The sequence below is a fragment of the Erithacus rubecula genome, assembly GCF_903797595.1.
Source record: "Erithacus rubecula genome assembly, chromosome: 24".
Classification (NCBI taxonomy): Eukaryota; Metazoa; Chordata; class Aves; order Passeriformes; family Muscicapidae; genus Erithacus; species Erithacus rubecula.
The window spans coordinates 3,721,131-3,742,859 of NC_136676.1; the positions used below are offsets into that span (position 1 = coordinate 3,721,131).

The following is a 21,729-nucleotide window of genomic DNA, read 5'->3' on the forward strand; positions in this document are numbered from 1 at the left end:
AGAAACAAAGGTAACATGATCAGGTTTTTACATACAGAATCTTGATCACTTGTAGCAAAGACAGCACAGAATACAGCAAGTGAAGACTCCCAAATTCTACTCCTGAATACAGAATGAACTGCAGGTATGCACCTTTGTGTCTCTGCCTCTTTTTCTACAGCTGGGATAATAAAAGTCATCTTTTGGACATGTTCATGGACCTATGGATCAAAAGCATTATTCAAGTGTTAGGTATATATTGCCATTCTCCTGAACTAAGTCTCACTGTTTTACAAGAGAGATGACATGTCTGCCTGCTAAGACATTGCAAATCAGCTCATTTTCATACTTGGGAAATAAATGAACACTTTCAAACTCAGGAAATAAAAAAACATACACAAAAGAATCTACTGTTATCATAAATTTCCTTCTGGCTTAGGATTCCAAACTATTTTGAAGGAGACAGCTGTCCTTACCTGAAATATTCAATTTAATCTATTTCACTAAGTTTCAAAATGCATTGAAGCAACCATTTTAATTTAAACACAGGTGAGCAGAATGCATTCTAATGCATAAGTCCAATTGGACAGATAACTTAAGAAGCTTCCCAATCAAGAAAGAATCTTTACACAAAGTATCTGATTACATGTTTTAGAGCAAATATTTTAGGCATTGTGGTTATAAAGCAGAATACCATGTTTGGAAAATGCTCTAAAAAGACTAGGAAAGGTGTAAGATCTTGCCCACATCTTCCTTCTTGAGCTACATGTAAACACCTACTGAAGTCTCTTATTTTAAGAGCTGTTTGAAGTTTGAGGATGTGTGGACCTCTGCTGATTTACAACACAAGAAAAAAGCAAGTTCAAGCTGAAAAAACTGAAAGACAAAAAAAAAGTAGCTTAAGAATAAATAGAAACCAACAGGTATAAACAGAGCAGGCAAAAACACTGAAAAAACCCCAAACCCATAAAAAGAATGCTGCCCAAGTCAAGTTAGCCTTGAAAACTCAAATTTCTGTAAAAGTAACTTTCCTTAAAATAAACTTTAACAAGAAAGATTGTCACTGGATTGACTTTTACAAGCAAAGAAACCTTTAGATAAATATAATCTTCCTTCAATGACCTGCAGATCACAGTATTTTACTTGAAGTTTACCAGTAACTGAAACTAGAGAAATGAAAATATTTCACACACCAGCAAAAGGATTACACAGAACAAAAGGGGAAATAATGTGTTACATTCTAAAACTCTTTGCTAAGAAACTAAGGTGATCAATAACACAAGGAAAATCTGATTACATCCAGCCTTTGATAAACAGAGGGGGAAATCAGACAAAATTTGCCAGGTTTTTAGCCAAACATGTCCTGTTTGAAGAGCACTTGGAGACATTAATGAGAACAAATCCTTTTACATACTGAAAGTGGTTATCACATTCTGAACTACAAACTCCTTTTTCATCCATGGATTTCAACAGCCAGAGACTCCATTACAATCAAAGAGGTTAAATCTTATGCAGAAAGTCAGCAGTGCTCAGAAATAATGAATATGTAGTCTGATAAAGTTTAGTTCCACAACATGTGAGTTTTGAAAGCAGAAGAAATGAAATTAATTCTTTTTTGTTTTGGCATCACCACAACAAAAGCAAATCAGAGAAACTGCTTAGATAATTTCCTATTTGTTATGTCTGGATTCAACTCTTCTAACCACTCAACAATGAAAACATTTAAGATACAAACCCACCTTCCCACGCACTAGCAAAATAAGATAAAATTGCATGTAACTACTTTAATTAATAACTACTTGCCTTGATAGAGAAAATTTTCCATGGGTTTGTTTTTAAAAAGCAGAGCCTGTGGATTCATACTTCTGGGTTGGCTGGGGTTTTTTAACTGCTGTATATAATTTCATCTCTGGTGTATTTGCAAACCAGTAATCCTCAATTAATTTATATATGTCTTGATAAATAGAGCTTTAAAATTAAAAGCTGTAGAACAACTTGACTTTAAAACACACATCACAAAAAATATAGGGAGAAATTTGCTTCTTTTCATGTCAGTTTACTTCTTTTCAATGGGCACAAGCTAGCAAAAGGCATTTGATGCAGAATAACCTGGCTGGTTTCAGCTGCTCTTTAAAAAGCCAGCTGGATTCCCCAACCAGCTACTACAGTTTCAGAGCCTCAGAATATTTGGATCTTTAGCTCACTTTAAGTAGTGAACAAAAAAGAAGAGTACTGTAGCTTGGCTTCAATACATCCACCTTACTTGGAGAGCAAACATGCTCTGATCAGTATGTTCACCACCACAGGTTCTTAAACACTGCATCTTTCCATACTTATTTGCCAACTTCAAAAAACAAACACCCAGACAAAAAAAAAAAAAAAAAATCTTTGTATTTTGCTCATCATTGAGCAGTTAAAGGTTACAAACATAACCCATCCTGTGTCAAGTCTGTGAGGTCAGAAAATGAAACAGCCTCCCACTGAAAGATTGTCTTCAGAGTCATGCCAGGAGCAGAGGGGTAACAGAGGAAGATTGAGCTTCATGTGTGACTGAAATATTTCATATTGGTAAGAGATGGCCATGGAGATTCACTGCTGGTATGGAGCAAAGCCAGAGGGAAGGAGGGTGGGAATCACATCAAGCAGTTGCACTGGCACAGGTGCTGATGCCCTCAGTGTGGCAGGACTGGAGGTGGCTCTCCCTTGTTTTCCATGCTGTCAACAGCCACTGCAGCCTCACAGCTTGCTTCCCTGCTGTCACATGTAACACAGCCCTTTGAGAAGGAGCAAGAAAGAGTAGTTTAAATTTTTGTTATATTTTAAAGGGTCAAATCCTATGGAATGATACATTACAGTCTCTTGAAACCTCTCACCAATGGGGTGAGATCTCTCTAAAAGCAGAGGTTAGATCTTGCAGATACTTGTACCTGCCACTCACCTTGCCTCAGATTAGTTAATTTGGTTACTGGAATATACAGTTCTATCTTTGAGATAAAATGACACATGATTTTCTTGAATTTGAAGACCTTTTCATTCAGCTTTATAAGCAAACTCCTTATTGAAGATTTGGACTGCAGCCTGAACAGCAACAGCACTGACCTACACAAACAGCTGAAATGCCTGAGTGTATTGATATTTCTATTGTTCTTGGGAAAGGATACAATACTGAAACAGTCTCCAAACAGTCCTGTATTTCTTGCTACTGCCATAAGCCTGGTTATTTTTGCAAAATCACAATCAGCACTGGAAACAGGACTTTCTGCTTAGGAACAGTTTCACAACCACAGATAAAAAATAGTGATATTTACATACCAATACATTTCCTAACATTTGAGATTATAAACACTCAACAGAATTTTCTACAAGATCACTGGACACAATTTTGCTATCTCAATCAAACATAGTGTTTTTAACCACAACAGGACACGTTATCAATGAGGTATTAGGAAAACAAAGATTAGTTTTCTGGTCTTGTTCCCTAGCCAAGGACATACATGTCTTAGTTTTTCTCCTCTAAGAATAAATACCACATCTCAGAATGCCACATTTGACAGCCCCAGCCCAACAAGCAGTGCTAAAAAATAGACAAGAAATTTTTCTGGTACAGAAGTACATGAACATAGCCTTCAAATTTTCTGTACAACTCAACACTGAAGCTCTAGGTCTTTGTGGAACTAAGTGTGTCTTGCCATTCTCCATAGCACCTGGGAGCACTTTAAATGATTAGGACATTCTCTAATATACACCAATGCAAACCAGAAGCAGCTTTGCAGAGTGTCCAAGAGTTATACCAGCTAAAATAAGGAAGTATAAGATTGAATGAATGAATACACCTACAAAAAACTGGTTATTTTTGTATTTCTTATAATACACCTGACCTTCCTCTGTGACTGAATATTCTTCAACTTCCTGAACACACTTGATCTATTTTTTACTGATATCCCAGAATTATATGCTATTCAATTATAGCAATTTTATAAATCAGACAGCAAAGGACTTAATACCAAGAGAAAGAAAACAACTCTAGATGCCTTACTAGAGATCATGACAGCCATAACCCAGCACTGTAAGATGGGCCTGGCTGGAAATGCCTGGGCTGGCCAAGGCAGGGATGAGCTGCAGCTCCTGTCCCACTGCTCACCTGGCTGCTGATTTGCAGGGGGACAGTCTGGGTCCGGATCCATGAGTGCACCTCAGCAAGCTCCTTCTTCTGCCCATCTGTAAACCAAGGCTGCTGCTTTTGCATGACTGCCAGCTTCTCCAGATCCTGCTTTAGAACTTCCTCTTTGACTCTGTAGGGAAGAGACACCTGTGAGCACAGCTGTACTACACAGGCAAGGCAGGCACTGACATTGTGAGTGTCTTCAGCACAATCTATGGCTGAAGCCCAGACAGCATCAGCTGTTCAAAGGGAACTTTGTACCTTGTTTGCTTTGCACCTTATTTGTTTTGTAAGGCTGCTTACAACAGGGCTAACAGTCTGGGGTTTGTTTGCTGTTGATATTTTTGGGAGTTTATGGTTGTTTGGTGTGGGTTTTATTTGTTTTATGGCTTTATTTTAATGTGGAATCCAATTACAAATTATATATATAAGGTAATTACAAGGAACTTGCAAATAACCTGTAGTTTTATCCCTTTATGCATTCAAAGTATAGGACAATAACCAATCCCATTAATATTTCAGCAAAATAGGCTACCTGTTACCTTAACACATGGTGGGAATGGGAAAAATGTAGACAAAAGTAAGTAAATAACCAGGCCTAAACTGCACAAAAATATTCTAAGACACCTTCTGGAAGCTTCATTGGTTTGCATGCTGTTTCCACAGTCTCACTTCAATCCTAAAGTTCCATGCACAATTCCAAACTACACGTCAGAAATTGTTGATGTTTTCCAACCTGTTTGGCATTTGGTAATTCATTAGAACTCTCTCAGGTGTGTAATCCATCATCACCCAGGCTGACTCATGTTTCGATTTATAAGCTGTCCCTTTTTCTTCTGCTTCCTGAGTCTTCTCTTCTTTGGAAGCTTCAGAAGAATAATTACTGGCAAAATTGTTGCTGCTTTTCCCACTACCTGCTGAGAATGACCATGGAAGAAAAGAAGAAAAAAAAAAAAGAGGCAGATGCCTGGAAAATCCTAGTAATTCAATAAAGAAAGTACACCACCCCCAGTGTACTCTTGCAAGTTAGTTCTGTAATGCAAACACATGTATTCTCCCAGATGATTGCTCTAGCAATTACTACCTATTGAGAATTCAAAGATAAAGTGCATTCTCTCAAATTATTCAAGATCTCCAAAGCTTAATTCACTTTTATCAAAATTAATTGGCTCAACTTCTTTGCTTCTAAGAGGCCCTGCTCTAAGCAGATTTACCTTTAGTCAAGTAAGATGTAAAGCAGTATCTAATGCAGAGAAAAGTGATAATGAGAAAAATGAAGATGACTTCTAGGTTAAAGGAGTAGCTTCTTAGACTCACATTTCCAACTACAGTGACCGAAACAAACTTGGCTCCAAACACAAAGCTGGTGAAAAGTAAAGGCCATGGATCTTCCTATATGGATTTCCCATCCCCACTCGAGTATCCTGCTATAAATTATATGTTAGCAAGCCATCTAGCACCAGATACCTAAATCTTGGCCTTCCCTACCTGTGCCATGACCAGAAGTCTTGTTGAAGCTAGAACTTAAAGAACCAGATAAAGCTGATCCACTGCCTGATGCTGCTGAACCTGAACCCAAGTGTGAGTCCTCGTGCAACGAGCGGTCAGGAAATTCAAGAGCAGCATTGTTACCATTATCTTCTGGATCATTATCCTGGAGACAAAAAGCAGATCCAACACATCCACAGAAGTTACATTTAAGTATGCAAAAGGAAGTTCATGCAGTTACTGAATTTGTCACACGTTGACCAAGTTCTCATATGAATTCAACAGGTTTGGAGTTTTTAGCTCTGAAAATGGCTGGCGGTTTAGAACTCAGGATAACACTCTTCACGGGTAAAAATCAACAAGCATCTGAACTCTAGTTTACTGGTTTCTGCTGTAGATCCTTCCCCAATTTGTCAGGATATTATGCAGTTGCATAAAGTTAACAGTTTCTACTGACAAGAGAGGAGTCAGTTCCCTTCACACCCTGTTAGATGGCATGAAGCAGCCATACACATCAAGCAAAGGTGCACTACAGGGAAAATGAGAGTCTTCCCCTGGTTCACTATGCGAAGCAACTGCTTCTGCAGCTCCAGATACACCAACTCCCCTTTCAGGACCCTACCCTGCAGTTTCAGCTGATCCAGCCTTTCCAGCCCAATCTGGATTCAGGAGGCAACATTTTTTTCCTTGCCTGCAGAGCTCAGATTCCTGCCTCTGAGTTTACCGCGGAAGTTGGAGAGGCCTTTTCTATGCCCATGTATGGAAACCGACCCACACGGATCCCTGTTCTTCTTTCATTAGCTGCATCCCTGGGAGACAGAGGGAGTAATTAGAAGAGTATCTTCCCTTTGTTTTGGTTCTCCACAGAGACTGTGGGACTGGGTGAAAAAGGATGCAAATTGCGCAGCACTAACCAAGTTCCACATGCATAAAAGCCCCAAACCCCAAATTCTAGCTGGCAGTTCCATTGAAAAGGCTGCTGCCAGAATGCTGAGCAGAAGCAGCTTGTGGCAGCCTAGACCAGAAGATCTCACATTTGTCATTTACTAAGTGCCCACGCTGTACTGGTACAAGTTCCCATAAGCACAAGTATAAACTGCTTTCTCCACTTCCTGTGCTATTCGTGACCTGCAGCCTACATAGCACAGCCAAGAGAAAAAGCAGCCAACAAAATCTGTGTCCCTGACACACAGACCATCACCACCAGTTTTGGTGACACAACACTGTGAAAGTCAGTTTCTCCTCTACATGAAAAATCTTTGTTACTTACACACTTATCCTCTGCATGTGGCTTAACATCAGCACTAAGGGAAAGTTCCATAGGTTTTGGCAGCTCTTCTTGAAGCAAATTCAGCTGAAGTGGGGAGCTGCTCCGTGAGCTGCTCAGCAGTAGGGCCTGGTCACACTGGCCCTCTTGCTGGTCCTCCACAGATGAGTGAGGAGAGGCTGGAAAGGGTTGATCCACTGAGTGTGGTGCTGCTGGTGATGGAGCACAGGGAGGGGGTGCTGGAGGTAGTGTGGTGCATGGATATGAAGAGGGGGGATAAACACACTGAGGGCTAGGGAGAAAGACATGTTGAGGCATCTGAGCATACATGGGGAAACCCTGAAAAAATACAGCCATGAATGTGCCTATGTTTGGGGGATAGAAGACTGGGTATGACTGTGTTGCACAGTATAGCTGTGATGAGGACATGGACTGGGGCTGTAATGAGCGAAGGGCAAGCTGCTCTCCTCCAGAAGAAGCTGGAAAAGTAGACACTGGATTCGAATAGGCAGGAAATCCCACAGGAGGATGGACATTCAGACTGGAGGAGCTCAGATAGGACACTTCTGAGGGAGAGAACAACTGTTTCTGATTTGTTCTCTCCTCACATGGAAGACTATTTCTGTTTTTACTAGAAGAGTGGCTATCTGAGCACTGTCTCTGAGATTTCTGGCGCTTGAATTTTCCATGTTTTCCTTTTTTACAGCTAGCTGGGCTCATCTGCTTTGCAGGGGAATCACCTGAGAAAAAAAATAAACATATTTACTGAAATGACAGACGCAGAAAAGAAAAAAAAGAAAAACACTCAGATAAATGAGTGTGGCTTAGTCAGAGCTGACTTTCCTTTGGATATTTCTTCCATGAGCCAGTGATGGATTTGCTGACATCTACAATATTTTCCTTCACATCATCAATTTTCTTATTGATCACTTTAGCTTATCCTAATCAGATCTTTTATGTTCTTTCAAAGGGACGCAACAAACTACCTGGGATTTGCAGGCTTTATTGCAATAACTATCTGCTTTGTGAAAAGTCTAAAATAAAAAGATTCAAGATGGAGCAGACATTCTGTGTGGGCAATGCTGCTGTGAAATCTTGGCAACCCAAAGGAAGAATTCTGTAAGCAGCCACAATAAGACACTCACTAAATTATACAAAGGAGAACCAGACTTCACAGCTAGGTTGGTCTTGTAAATCATCTAACAAGTCTTTATTTCTCAAAGCTGCTGCATACCTTGGCCACAGGAATGTCTGTTGTTACTTCTGCTTCCTTGTTGAAGGTAAGTCCTAAATGGAGAGAGCAAGACCCTCTGTCGGAACTTGTCAACATAGTTCTGCTCCTCCTTTTGAGTGTGGGCTGACAATGTCTCTTTTGTTAGCCCAACTGGCTTTAAGTCCTCAGGCAGCACTGCAAGACTCTGAGCAGTCACAGGAGGCAGCTCGATTTGTTCACTTCCAACAGCAGCATCCTCCATTGTAGTCACTTCTTTGAAGAGGGAAGAAAACAAATCACTCTTTGCTCTGCCCTTCTGGTGTCAACCACCACAAAACCCAGAGTGTTACACAGAAAACAACCTCATCTGAGCTACTGAGCAGAGGCATGGGGAGAAAACAGCCTTTCAACTCAAATATAGTTACACTAATATCAACTGAGGAGATTATTTGCATGGTCTGGAAAACTTCAAATTCACTTTGAAGTTAGAGGCACTTCTTCCTTCATATTTTTTTAGTACTATAGCAGCTACATACTCTTTTTTTTTTTTTTGCTTCTTTCTGCATTAAAATGTAGTAGAATTGGCCCCATAGTAATTTTTATTTGACTCCTCAATGGCTAAAAGCACATTGTTGTGTTTTGAGGCATATGCAATGAAGTTCAAGGAGAAAGGAGACTGCGTAGTCTGTTAAACCTATTTTACCAAAATACCATAAAAACTTCAAGGCTCAAGTTTTTTTCTTCACAGCACCCTGAGAAATACCTTAATATTTCAGAATTCACATTCATTGAGGACGTGTCTTAAAGGAACAAAACTTTCTCACCGTGTACTTCAGGCTTGAAACATTGTGTAAACTTAAATATCAGTCAGTGTTTTGTGAGTGTGAACAGTACCTGATTCAGGGTGTGGGACATGCACTATAGTGCTGCTGTAGCTGCACTGGCTGGTGACAGATATGACACTTGGAGCCTTGTTGGACAGGGTCAGGTCTGCCAGAGGAGCTCCCACCATGCCTGCAGTTGTCTGGTCTTTCAGCGTCTCTTCCAGACCAGCAGATATTGGCGTGTGGGACTCAACTGCTGACAGCATAGCAGTATCTATTGGCAAATGACAAAGTTTCTACATGGAATTCCAAGCTCCAAATTCATCAAGTCTCACTGGTTCAGAAATAACCAGTAAGTATGCAGACTATTAAATAAGACAGTCTTATATACTAAAAAAAAAAAATCATTTTCATGCCAGTGCAAAGGCAGCACATACTAAATGTGGCATAAAATGAGTGAGCAACAGAAGGTCCATTTAACAACAATAAAGAAGAGTTCCTTTGATGCATTCAAAGACTTAACATTTTAGCTTATGCTCAACTGGGAGATCTAGACAATTTAGGCAAATATTTACTAAAATACTGTTAGCAACACAACAGTTTAAAAAGTGGACAAACCTTGGAACACATAACAGTGACACACAAAAAAATCCCGAATCAGTTTTTGTGGTTCTAGCATGATTGTCAGTACACTTTGTTTTACCTTCCAGAGCCCTGACTTCCTGCTGACTTTGCTGGACTTGTTTGTCATCTTCTGAAGATGACGATGATGTATTTGCAGAAGATTTACATTTCCTTTTCAGTGCTGGAATACTGCAGCTCTCTAGATATCTGAAATGAAAGCATATCACAGGAAGCTCTCTCTACTTTGAGGGGGTGTTTTTCTCCATTTGGAGATACAAACATTTGAACAATCCAAACTGGAGATCCAGAGGTTGTTAACTAGTATTTTAAATTCACTGCAGAAGGTTCTGGACACGCATCTGCTTTCCAAGGAGTATTTTAAATAAAATCTATCACTCTTTGAGGGGGAAAAAAAAAAAGAAAAAAAGAAAAAAGATTACATTATCCACTGGGTTAAAAAAATACTGACATTTTATAAATATATCAGCTTTTTACTTTATAGGGATGTTTGCTGAGTGATAAGTAATGAGAAGATACTGACACATTAGGACCATCAAAATTCACTTAAATTCCTACTGCACCAATGACAAATGTCAACAAATAGATGCAAACAGAATCTTAGGTCCTGAACTTTTCATTGCTCTGTAATTCAGACTGGGCAATCCATCCCAATGCTCAGAGGCAGAAAACTTTACAAAGAATCCCAAATTTATCTCACAACTCAAGCCCCAGATAGTTAAAGGCAAATGAAAACTGCTTGGATATTTACTTTCTACCAATTAATCTTAAACTCGTGTCACTAAAACTGTTTCAGAGTTTATTACCTGATGATACTATCAACACAATTGATCTGCTGATAGGAAGGAACATGTGGAGTCTTCTTTGGATCATCATAAAAAGTGTTGCCTGCTTCATCTGTGCTATCCCCTCTCAGTGTCTGAAGAAAACAGGAAGCAGTGTGCCTCTTCCCTGGAACACAGGAAATCTTTAAAGATTCCTCTCAAGGGCATTTAAACACTAACCTCACACAGATATAAATACACACACAGCTAAATATATACTGGAACCCACATAATAATACAAGGACATATGGCCTACAACAGCATAGCTCTCATTACAAAGTTACTCTGCACTTTCATTCCAATTTATATGTTTTGAAGCAAGGGAAGGAGAGGGCAAAAGATGCCTGAAAAGAGCCAAATCCCCCCATACCACCTTAAACATCCACTGGAAAAAGCAAGCAAACACAAAAAAACCCCAGTATATAAAACCCCCTGCATTTAAGTTGCAAATAAAGCTGCAATTAATATTACTCTTTTTTCAATTTATACATCACAGAATCCAACCCATTCTTCAACAGTAATTCACAGCTTTGTATACCATGGATACAGTGTCTAGAGTTCTAGCAATATTGACTGTACAGTCCTCTAGGACAACACCAGCAATTAGCTTTAACAGAGGGTATCACAGAGCAAAATGTTTTAATACAGATTCTATGATATTTAAGGGAGCATCCAGGTTTCTCCATATATTTATGCTACATACAAACTGCAAATTATGTTCAATTATACAACATTAAGCACTCAGTAACTAAACCCCCACTTCAGTGGGAAGTAGGGCCTTATTGTTCAGCCTATGATAACTTCTAGGAGTTCACAAAGTACCCAAGAGGACCTTTCACACTACTTGCTACAAGCACATGTTCATTTTCACTAGAAAATCTTGAAGTAGAAAAAAGGAGAAGTCTGTAAACCTAGAAAGAGACATATGTTCCTCCATATTTCACGGAGGAGTTAAAACATTATTGCATCTGCTGAGGTTATTTTTAGGGGTGAATTGGGGGGAGGGTGGGGGAAACTTGTTTATTTGGGTTTTAAACAAAATAAACCTCTTCTCATGTCCAAGCCACGCTGAGAAATGCTAACTAAAGTCCTTCAGTGTAACACCAGGCAGCCAAACACATAGCTCCAGATCTACAGGAGTTCATGTTACATTCAGGATCATAACTCCATTAAACTTACCTCCCAAAACTTCTGAGCTCACAGCCTGCTCATTTGCATTCTGTGGCTTGCTCCTAGATGCAATGTACATCTGCTGCCCCAAGTTCTTTATTCGGTTGACATCTGCACAAACTTGTTGCAACGTCATCTTGAGACATGCAAAAAAAAGGCAAAGTCAGAATAAAATGAGCACAAAGAGGCCACAGGAGCTGACTTGGGTTCCTGTATTTTTCAAATTGAAAGGGAGTAGACTATCAGCCTAAGCTTGGTATCTATTGGTATTTGTAAACTTAATTAATCCAGTTATCATGGCTAATTTAAGTAAATTAACTATAATAAAGCTCAAACAGCATCAGCACTTGAATGTTTTAATGCCCATGCCAAACCTTGAAAGTGAGAATAAGGTGATGACTTACAGGAGCCTCACAAGGAAATTAGGTAATTGTATTGCTTGTTTTAGGACAGCAATACTCCTTGATTTAGGAAGCACTATTTCCACTCTCTTCTATAGCAGTCAGCAAAATTAAGAGCAAAAATCAAAAGGCAGCACTCTGTAATTAACTCACTTAGCTTGAACATGGCTTTATTCTTCCCACTTCAGTAAAATTCATTATGAGAAGCAAATATGTACACAGTACAAACATTTTCATTTTTACGGGTGTATTTTCACTGTATTTATAGACTTACTGGTTCCTGTGTTTCCTCTGCACAGTTCCCATTAGAGTCACTTGAAGATGCTATGCTGATGTAGTGCTCATAAGAGCCACTGCTTCCAAGGCTTCCATAACCACTGGAAACATTGCTGTGAACTGGCTGTATTGAGAGGGGAAAATAACATTTTAAAAATCATCCTCTGAGCGAACAAAATGAAGGAAACAACACACTTTGCAACACAACTTCAAATCAAGACAATCAAGTGAAAAGTCAGTATTTGTTTGGGCTCTACCACTTGCTTATGAAGAATTCTCTACCATGCCTCAAACTGTTTCAAGATGCAGATGTACCATTCAACATAAAGACTTGGCAAGAGAATCAAACATGGTTTTTTTTTGGTAATGAGAGAGCTTGTATCCATGCAGAACTTTCCTTTTACACCTTTTAAAAGGCCATCCTCAAAACAGCCCACTAATCAGACTCAAGTCTCTTTAGCCTCTCACTTGGAAGATCAGCCTGTGTTCTGATATTCTTTTGCCTTCTTTACCTGCAGAAGCAGTTTGTAAATTTGTCCTTGTAATTCTCTTATCTCTTTCTCCACGCTGCTCATTTCTTTACTTCTTGGGGCAAAGACATCTTCATTCAGAGGGCTTCTGCAGAGAGCCAACAGTATTTCACTTTTCATTTTCATTTGATGAAGAAAAGACGGCTACAAACACTTAGAGCAGATTCTTAATTGATTGCCATTACTTTATTTTGACTGTTCTGCTGAGACAACACAGAGGAATGTCATCTGTCCCAATAGCTGCTCTGCTGGGGCAGTGATATGGGAGCAGGGAAACTCCAGAGAAGTCAATACACCAGCAGAGACAGTTAAAGTTGAGAAGCATCTACTCCTCTGTCTACTCCACTCAGAAGGCAAACTCATACCCCATAAAATCTTCTATAAAAGATCACTTTGAAAAGTCAGAAGACCATTCCTAAAAGCCATTTCCTCTAAGAGAAATCAGGTAAGAAGGCAGTCAGTCATATTTTCACATTTCTTGAAAACTAAGGAGAAACATCTGAAAAATTATATATCATTTTATACATGCAGTTTATAATGCATTTTGAAAAGATGTTGCCTTGGTAAATATTCAAATGCTGTATCAAGTAAATATGCCAAAAGAAGGTCAATAAATTGGGTTTTTCTGGTGAGTCAGCCATTAATTTCAGGCAATTATTTGTTAAAGTGATCTAATTTTATGGTACTTTTTAGCTTCTGCTCATCTAAAAACTGGTACTTTGATTTAGACATCAACTATATGCAAAAACCTGCTAAAATATAAATCTGGCTTAGTCTCTTACTTCAAAGTAATTCACTTATTCTCACACTTAATAAACAAGAGGAATGCTGTTCTGAAGGAATGGTCTGAAGACAGATGCTAGGCTGTTGTCATATCTGCAAGAGCAAATTATGTCTCTAGTTCAGTACTTAAGACTGTTTTGTTTTGCACAGTAATCAATGAAAAACATTTTATTTGATCAATTCTACAACTGACTTACGTCCGGACTTTGTGTCGGCCAATGATGAACACAATTTTCCTGCTCCAAGGATTCACAAAACTGGACCAGCTGGTGTCCAGTATGACATAATCCCCATTTTGAGTACAAAATCTAATAGGTAAATGCTCAAAAGGGGGTTGACCAGCAAATTTCAGTACTGAAAAAAAACACAACCAAGAAACAAGGTTTAGCTTACATTATGACACAGTAGTGCAAGCACAAACACTAATGACTGAGGTTGTTAGAACTTTGGCAATGAATTTACTTTGATCTCAAACTGACTGCATGAGTTAATTAGTTAATTTTTGTCTAGATTGCAGATCAGTCACGTGTCAAGCAATATGATAAAGGTATGATAAAGAATTGTAAAACCAACTGAAATCCCTCTAAGAGCAGCTCTTACTTTTCCGGTGAATAGTGATCATCAAAGGACGATCTTCTGGGTGCAAATACATCAGAATGGATGTTCCAATTAAATCCTGAGGTAAGTAACCCAACAAAGGCACTGCTCTGAAACCCAAACACATTTTCACTGCTTACAATATAGTTTTGACTACTTCCATCCTTAACCCTTTGCTGGTCAGTGAAGTGCTCATGCACAATCTACAGTGAAAAGAACTAAGGCTACAGAACATTTCCCAACCCATCTCATAATCCTGCACTATAATATTGACACAAATACTCATGACAAACACCTCTGCTCCTGGATATCTAACAGATATTCACATTTGCAGGCAGATTTTTGTTTGTTTACATGCAGAGGGGATGGGAAGCAGATCTTGAAGTCAATGGATCATAGGCAAAATGTCAATAATTATGTTCACTTTCCACTGTTGATACAACCACAGCTCCCCATTGCCCTGGATAAAGAAAACTGACTGCAGTTCTGTTTAACATGTGCTTTAAACCAACAAATAAGATGATATCTGTTGAGTGTGAGATGTTTTCCATGAGTGGACTAACACAAAACCATTTTGTTTAATTACATATTGCACAGTTCAGCTGCTTTACTTGGGTCTCCAGCTGCACCACTAAATTATTTTTTTCTACCTCTCCATATGTACCTCATAGATCTTAAAAACGCAAATCTCTCACCTGTCATCTATGTCCAGAAAAACACATCCAGGGGTGTGTGTAGTGGTGAATATTCTTTTATCCATAGGAATTCGAGGAGCTAATGGAAACAAAATATATACTAAGACAGAAAGCTTAGGCATTACTGTTGCTAACTCACTGGTTCCTGACCTTAATAATTTGCTGTTTTCTAACCAGTAACTCAGAGAAACATTACAGATTTTTAGGTACTATAGACTTCTCAAAAATAACAAGCAGAGACTAAATGCTTTGGGGCCTGGCAAAGGCAGCACAAATATGCTGGATTTTCATGCATGCACACACAAGCTGCAACTTACACAGGTAGAGACTACCCAAGCACAGGCTCTAAAAAAAGGAATAAGACTTTCATACACTGCATTTTTCTATTGGCTTGGATTTTTCTCCACTGGAGCCTCCTGACTTGCCTTCATATCCAGAGTGGATTTTCTCAGCCAGAGCTAAGCAGCAGGACTCTGCATCCACACGGACAGAAGTGCACACATGGACCAAGTACGGGGTGATTCGGAAGGGGTAACAACGTGCTTCTTGTTCTTGATCTTTCCCACCCCTGAGGAAAAGCAAAAGGCATTAACACCCTGCTTTCAACACTCACAGTGCCAGGGCAGAGGACCCTGCACAGAGAAGTTATGCTGAGCACAAACCCAAATAATCAGGTCCTATGCACACTCCTTTGAGTCAACTCCAAGGTCAAAAAATTTAGCAACAATGACCTCCTGCCTGATGAAGTCAAGCAAATGTTTTGTCTACAGCACTTACATTCAGAGACTGTCTAGAAATACTCTAGTGATTAAAGACTACCTTCTAATTCTCAGTCTAAGTATATTCACAACAACCACCCATTTGGCTTTGTGCTTTCCCCTTCAAGCTAAATAGTTCTTTTTCTGCTTATTATTTATTCTGTACCAATTTCAGGAAAAATTAATAAAATCTTTGTCTCCCTCAAGGTTAGTTTTCACAGATCTACATAGGAAAGACTGCTCCAGACTTGGTACACTGTTGTTCTTTGACTATCTTCCATAAGAATTTCTCTTCCCAGAATGTGTTTGAACTGTAGTAGCACACAATGTTCTTGATGAGATCTTAACCATGGCTTTGCAACAGCTGCCACAATGATTGGCACTTTCTATAGCAAGTGCTTTCCCACCTGTTATAATTTCAATATCATACCCAGCTCTTACAAAAAGAATGAAGTTAAATTTTTAAAGATTATAATTTACATTAAAAGTTACTTTTTTATTCCACAATTTGTTTCGTAAAATGTTTCTAGAGAAAAGCAAGTGTCATAAAACCAACTTCTGACACTTCTGTCTTCGGGAAAACAAAGGATACAAATGAAAATTGGATATTGCAGAAGTTTAGTTCATCAAAAACCATTTTCTTAAGCCTAGAGTGTTGTGTTTGTGAAAAAATATTTTTACTCATAAAGCAAACATAGTCAAGAGATCTGTTACATAAGGAGAGACAGATGTTGTACAAAAACAGAGAAAAACTGTTGTAAAATGTGTATGTATTCAATTGTTCCCCCAACCTAAGATTGATACCTGTCCTGCTATATTCATTTCAGGTGACCATACACAATTCAAGAGACAAAGGTGATTTAAGAACTAAGGTTGCTGAAACACATGAATGAATAAATGATCAGCTGAAAGATGAGTAAGTGTTGTATCTGCTCAGAAGCAAAGAGTTCTTACTGAAACCCAGAGATCACCTCATCTAGGACAGAACTGCACTGAAGACTGAAGGTCAGTCTCAATTTTTTTTTCTCTTCTAGCTCTAAGATTAGTCAAATACTGAGCAACAAACAGCATTCACAGCAGCAAGTCAGGCTTCACATTGGGACTTAGGTGACCTGAGTTTCCCTTAAGGCTTCTGCCCCAATCTCTCAAGCAGTCTTAATCTCAAGCAAAACACTCTTTGCCTCTACTCTCTAACAGTAAAAGGGGGAGCAGCATTTTTTTCACAAGATCACTCTCCTGCATGACAGTACTTAAGGAAACCAATAGGTCCAGGAGAAAAATGTATAAACAGTTTTCCTTCTGTCCCAGTGCAAGTTTATGCATCACTCTGGGAAAGATGTTCAAAACATGCTACTGGATGACAATATTAAACACACAAAGCCCATTTTGTAATGGAGTTTCATGAGCTCACACTGGTCAGCTGTAACAATAGAACAGTTTCTGCTAGTACTGTACCCCTTGTAAGCCTTCACAAAAATAAAACTGTAATAATGCACTCACCTGATCCTGCAGAAAAAGGATTTCACCTGGGCATATTCATATGGAGAAGCTAATAAGATGAACACATTGAAAGTATCAGTTAATATCCTTGAAAAGGTCACACCTATCAGAACTATGCTAAACTCTGCATTCTCCAGACTTTCTGAGCAAGTCTCACATCTTTATTAGCTACTGAACAGTCTGCTCCCATCTCATATGTTATCTCTAGTCCACTCACTCTTACAGAAATGGAACTAAATTCAGAGGAAATGCATATGGGAAAAACAAACAAACAAATCAACCAACCAATCAATGCATCAAAAAAAAAAACTCCCACCAGTGCATCACTGCAAAAAAAGAAAGGTGGTATTTCCTGGCTTTATGAACCAATTACCAACAAGTATATACAGACAAAAAAACCACAACTCCACAGGGGTGCAACTGCTCTGCTGGATGGGCACATCACTGGCATCCAAGTTGTGGAATCCCTGGCATTCAAAAGCTCCAAATGTCTCATATCCTTTGTTACCAAGGACTTTGGACTTCTCAGAAGTGGTGCCAGAACAGCCCCATGTCAAGGTGGGCAAAAGACACTGTGTTGGCCTACAAGCTATGTTTGAACTGCTGACAAATAACACAGGACTCAAACATCTCAGTTTAGACACATCCAGCACTAAACAGCAAATCAGTTTAAAACTTGGATTTATGAGCTGTGCTCATAGCAGGCAGTGAGCAGACCATAAAGACAAAGCACCTAAGCATCCATAAGGTGCAGATTAAACAACTTCAAGCTCACAATCAGACTTATTTTCTTCTCAATAAGCAGCAGTATTTGGAATGAGTAAGATGATACATAAACAATGAAGTATGCATCTTTTGTTTACCCCAATTAAAGATTAAGCCTTTAGGAGACTAGCTAGAACTGTTCCCAAAGCCACTCCAGTTTTCAAAGTGGAAAGGAACAAATGAGGCTGATACATATTGCTAGTGCAAGCATTTAAAATGATCTACTACTCTGTCCTTATTCTGCAAGGACAGAAAGAGAGCATTTAAGAGCATTTCCATGTCCCACCTGTTTGACTTTCCATGTTCCAAAGGGGCAGGTGAGACTGATCAGTGTGGGTGTAGAACACACTCACATCCTGAGGGACAAGCAACTCCACAAACCGGGAAGAGTCCAACACTTTCTTCTTACAGTTCAGAATAGATGCTGCCTGCTCAGAAATATGCACTATGCGTCCAGACAGCAAAGAAAATACAGCCACAAATGTGTCCTGGAAAGCAAACATTAAAGGTGATCACTGCCTGAAACATGGTAGTGATTACATAAGGATAAAAAGCAAAACTAACTAAACAACCCCAAACCACAACATCAGGCTGAGGTTCAAAATTGTATTGGGTAGTGTGTGTGATTTACTACACTCTCCAGTGCTACAGGAGAGTACTCAAGATTTACAAATGCTAGTAAGATTGCATTAGTCTTCTCAAAAGAGATTAATGCTTGTCTTAGCTCTGAATGACTGGTTATCACCCCACACACTCCTCCACAAATTTCAGAGGATTCATTACAATTCCACACACAAAAACATTCTGAGAGGTTTCCAATATTTTTTGTACTTTTTCAAGTATTAGCAATATTTTTGATACAGCATCCAACAGCATTGAATGTCAAGAAACACTTTTTTAAAGGAGAGCCAGAAAGCACAACACATATTGCAAAACAAAAAAAACAACTTAAATGCAGAATACAAATAGAAACCAAAGTCCCTCACAACTATGGATCTGATTGGCTTCAAAAACCTTCTGCTGTCTTAAGAAATTACTCTGCTGTAAATGAATTCTCAAAGAGTTATTTGTTGCTTCTGGCCAAGAAAAAAAAAAAAAACAAGAAAGTATTTCTTCACTCACTATCACTGGGTACTGACACAGCACAGATAAGATGTAATCTTGATTTATCTTTAAAAACATGAAGGTCTGGCTGGCTAAAATTTAAAGGCCTTTCAATTGTACACATTCTATTTCCACAAAACAATGCTAGCAAACTAAATACAGTGAAATTGAACGAAATCCTTGAGTGTGCCTGAATTCTTACAGTGTTTTTTGGAGTGTGTTCAGATGCAACTGCCACCAACTCTTCTATGCTGTATGTCACCACATCTGCCTGAAATGCTCTTCGGTCATTCAGAGCCTGGAAAAAGTCATTGTTTGCTAATTGGAAAAAAAAAGAAACAAAACAGAAAAAGCAAAACAAAGACAAGGAAGTCAGTAAGGAGACAACTTTTAAAGTAATTCTTACAGCCCTTGTACTTTTGTCATCTTTTTGGTGAAGTCCAAGGTGAGATGAGAAAGTCTGCATAGTGACAAAGGGAAAAGGAATATGGATTATACTATTGGAGTAATCTCATTTTGTTACAGAAAACAAGCATGAAGAAGTAGTACAACTTTAGCTACTTAGTTCTGTGGGATAACACAAACTAACCAAGAATGTTTCAAAGTGGGATGGGAATACTGTTTTCTCAATATACACAGAAAGTTACTATTAGGTATCTCTTAGCTATTGGGACTCTGAAGAAAAGAGAAGCAGTAGGGGGCATCTCAACAGAAAAGATACCATGTTTGTTTAACTAAACTGGCAACAAAACTACAGTGTTTCAGAAAGTCAACTCTCTGCAGGATAACTGGAACGCATTCTTTTAATGATATTTGTTGCCAGACACATCCATGCAAACTCTGCTGCTGTTCTTCCACATTGTCTCCACACGTACCTTGGACCTGCTGGACACACTGCAAGGCATAGTTGAGAGCACTGATGGTACTGGGCTTGTTAGAACTCCTTTTCTCTTCAGGCAAACACCTTTTCATTTCTTGGATCATCATCATCATATCTTTGTGGGACTGGCTCCAATTCAGTTGCTCGCTGTGAAACAGAGGTTAAACTTTACCAGAGTATTCTGGTGTAGGAGATTTTTTTTACCTATCACCCAATTAAAGTTACTCCCTAAATTAACATCTTATGGGAATGGCTGCAGAGTAATGCAATATGCAGGAACCTCCTAATGCACAGTCACTAGATTTCCTGTTGTTTTCCTGATTTCCTTCTTTATCACTTCTTTGCAATTGAAGATTTCCTCCTCTACCTTAATCCCTCCCAACTCCAGTACCATGGATGGCAAAGTCACACCAAAACCACTCTGCTTGCTAAGAAGCCTAGCAACTAAAAATAAGCTGATGTTTACTCTAGATTTTCTAAATATCACCGGTATTAAAATAATCAATAAACGCTGATTCTTGATCTAAGTTTTTCTAGCCTTGAAGGCTGCACCTGGTTATAAAGCATCTCAGGGAACCATGAGGTTCTCAAAATACACTTGATGCGAAGATTTTATTCCTTGTGACTTTAATCTTCATCATACTTTTTAGCTATTAACTTCAATAGCTGCAGAACTGTTAACAGATAAAACCTCCCTCTCCTTACATTCTCTTATTTCACTGACTAGAAAATAAGCAAACCCTCAAATCACAGATTCTAATCCTACAGATGAGATATGAAGGTACTTTTTTTTTTTGCAACTTTTTTTCCCAGTTGACACTGTCATTAGTACTGCACTCTTACTATATAAACCATTACATAAGTGTAAGTATTGCGTGGCAACTTTACATGCCGGTTTAGCGCTACACATGTTATGGCTATTAAACTATTTTTCAAACTTAAAAAAAAAAAAAAAAGAAAAAAAAAATTCTTCAATTTCCAAACTTTGACGAAAAACGTTATTTCAGTAATTTCTGCTACACATCTAAGCTACCCAAGGGTGGCTGACGTGCGCGGCTCAGGCGATGCCAGAATGAGGCGCAGCTTTACCGGAGCCGCGAGCGGCTCCGCGCTGCCCGCACCGGCCCCCGGCCCCCGAGCCCCGCAGCCGGGCCCGGGCAGCGCCCCGGCTCCCGCCCCTCGCCCGCCCCGCCGAGCGCCGCCCGGGTACCTGTTGGCTTTTTCGGCCGAGCCGCCGCTGGACTCGGGGCTGTGCAGCTCGGTGCCGCCCGGGCCGCTTCCCGCGCACGCCGCGCACCGAGCGCCCGCAGCCGCCCCGGGCGCCGCCGCCGCCTCCCGCCCGGGCGCGGCCCAGGCAGCTCCGCGCTCCGCGCTGCCGCCCCGGCGCTCGCTCGCGTCCATCGCGGATCCGCTGAGCGCCACAGCGCGGGGGGCATCGGTTGCCACGGCTCCTCGGCGCGGCCGGACCCGGGGCCTGCGCGACGGGCGCCGGTGCTGCAGGGAGAGCACGCGCCGCCTCACGGGACGATGGGAGGAGCGGGGCCCCCCTCTCCGCCGAGCCGAGTGGACACCGGGGCCGCTCCCCGCCGCGCGCCCCCTCAGCTCGCAGCCGCCAGCGCGGATGCCTCGCCGAGGGCCCCGGCGGCCTCCGCTTCGCCTTCCCGCCCCTCCGAGGCCGCGCCTCTCCCGCCGACCCCGGGCAGTCCCCGCTCCGGGCCGGGAGCGCCCTGAGGGGCCGCGCCCCCGCCCCGCGCCGTTACGTAACGCGGCGCACGCGGCGGACCCGCTCCCACACACCCGCGCCACGTGCGCCGCGCCCCGCGGACAGAGGAGGAGGCGGAGGCGGGGTCGGAGCCGCTTTATTGGAGGAC

General features: G+C 40.4%; 2 protein-coding genes across 10 annotated transcripts in view; both read right to left on the bottom strand.

The window, feature by feature from the left end:
- The window catches only part of SLC45A1 (solute carrier family 45 member 1), a 367,325-nt gene that overhangs the window by 117,579 nt on the left and 228,017 nt on the right, over positions 1-21,729 (bottom strand). The gene's annotated exons all lie outside the window — the stretch shown is intronic.
- Positions 1,063-21,483, bottom strand: PER3 (period circadian regulator 3). Of its 8 annotated transcripts, none has more exons than XR_013776774.1 (22): positions 21,069-21,395; positions 19,854-20,005; positions 19,181-19,296; positions 18,161-18,362; positions 17,110-17,158; positions 15,277-15,419; positions 14,852-14,930; positions 14,160-14,266; positions 13,757-13,913; positions 12,759-12,864; positions 12,245-12,370; positions 11,579-11,705; positions 10,382-10,526; positions 9,637-9,764; positions 9,004-9,207; positions 8,131-8,382; positions 6,900-7,636; positions 6,252-6,438; positions 5,630-5,795; positions 4,878-5,058; positions 4,121-4,271; positions 1,063-2,753 (listed from the first exon to the last, which is right to left on the bottom strand). XR_013776774.1 is itself a non-coding variant. In XM_079326127.1 (22 exons), the coding sequence occupies exons 2-22, from the start codon at positions 19,881-19,883 to the stop codon at positions 2,652-2,654; spliced, it is 3,342 nt and encodes a 1,113-aa protein (XP_079182253.1). In that variant the 5' UTR covers positions 19,884-20,005; positions 21,069-21,201; the 3' UTR covers positions 1,063-2,651. The 8 variants fall into 8 exon arrangements, 6 of the variants coding, with proteins under 6 accessions (XP_079182253.1, XP_079182254.1, XP_079182249.1 ...); XM_079326127.1 differs by lacking the exon at positions 6,252-6,438 and adding an exon at positions 19,385-19,438 and having other exon boundaries at positions 19,181-19,276; positions 21,069-21,201; XM_079326128.1 differs by lacking the exon at positions 6,252-6,438 and having other exon boundaries at positions 21,069-21,483.

What these genes read in the sequence shown, in the direction of transcription:
- PER3 (XM_079326128.1), bottom strand. Translation starts at nt 21,259, where the DNA reads ATGGACGCGAGCGAGCGCCGGGGCGGCAGCGCGGAGCGCGGAGCTGCC. An exon ending in TCGGCCGAAAAAGCCAACAG is followed by an intron (nt 20,006 to 21,068) that starts GTACCCGGGCGG and finishes TCTGTTTCACAG; the next exon opens with CGAGCAACTGAATTGGAGCC. An exon ending in GACTTCTGGTCATGGCACAG is followed by an intron (nt 5,059 to 5,629) that starts GTAGGGAAGGCC and finishes GGTCATTCTCAG; the next exon opens with CAGGTAGTGGGAAAAGCAGC.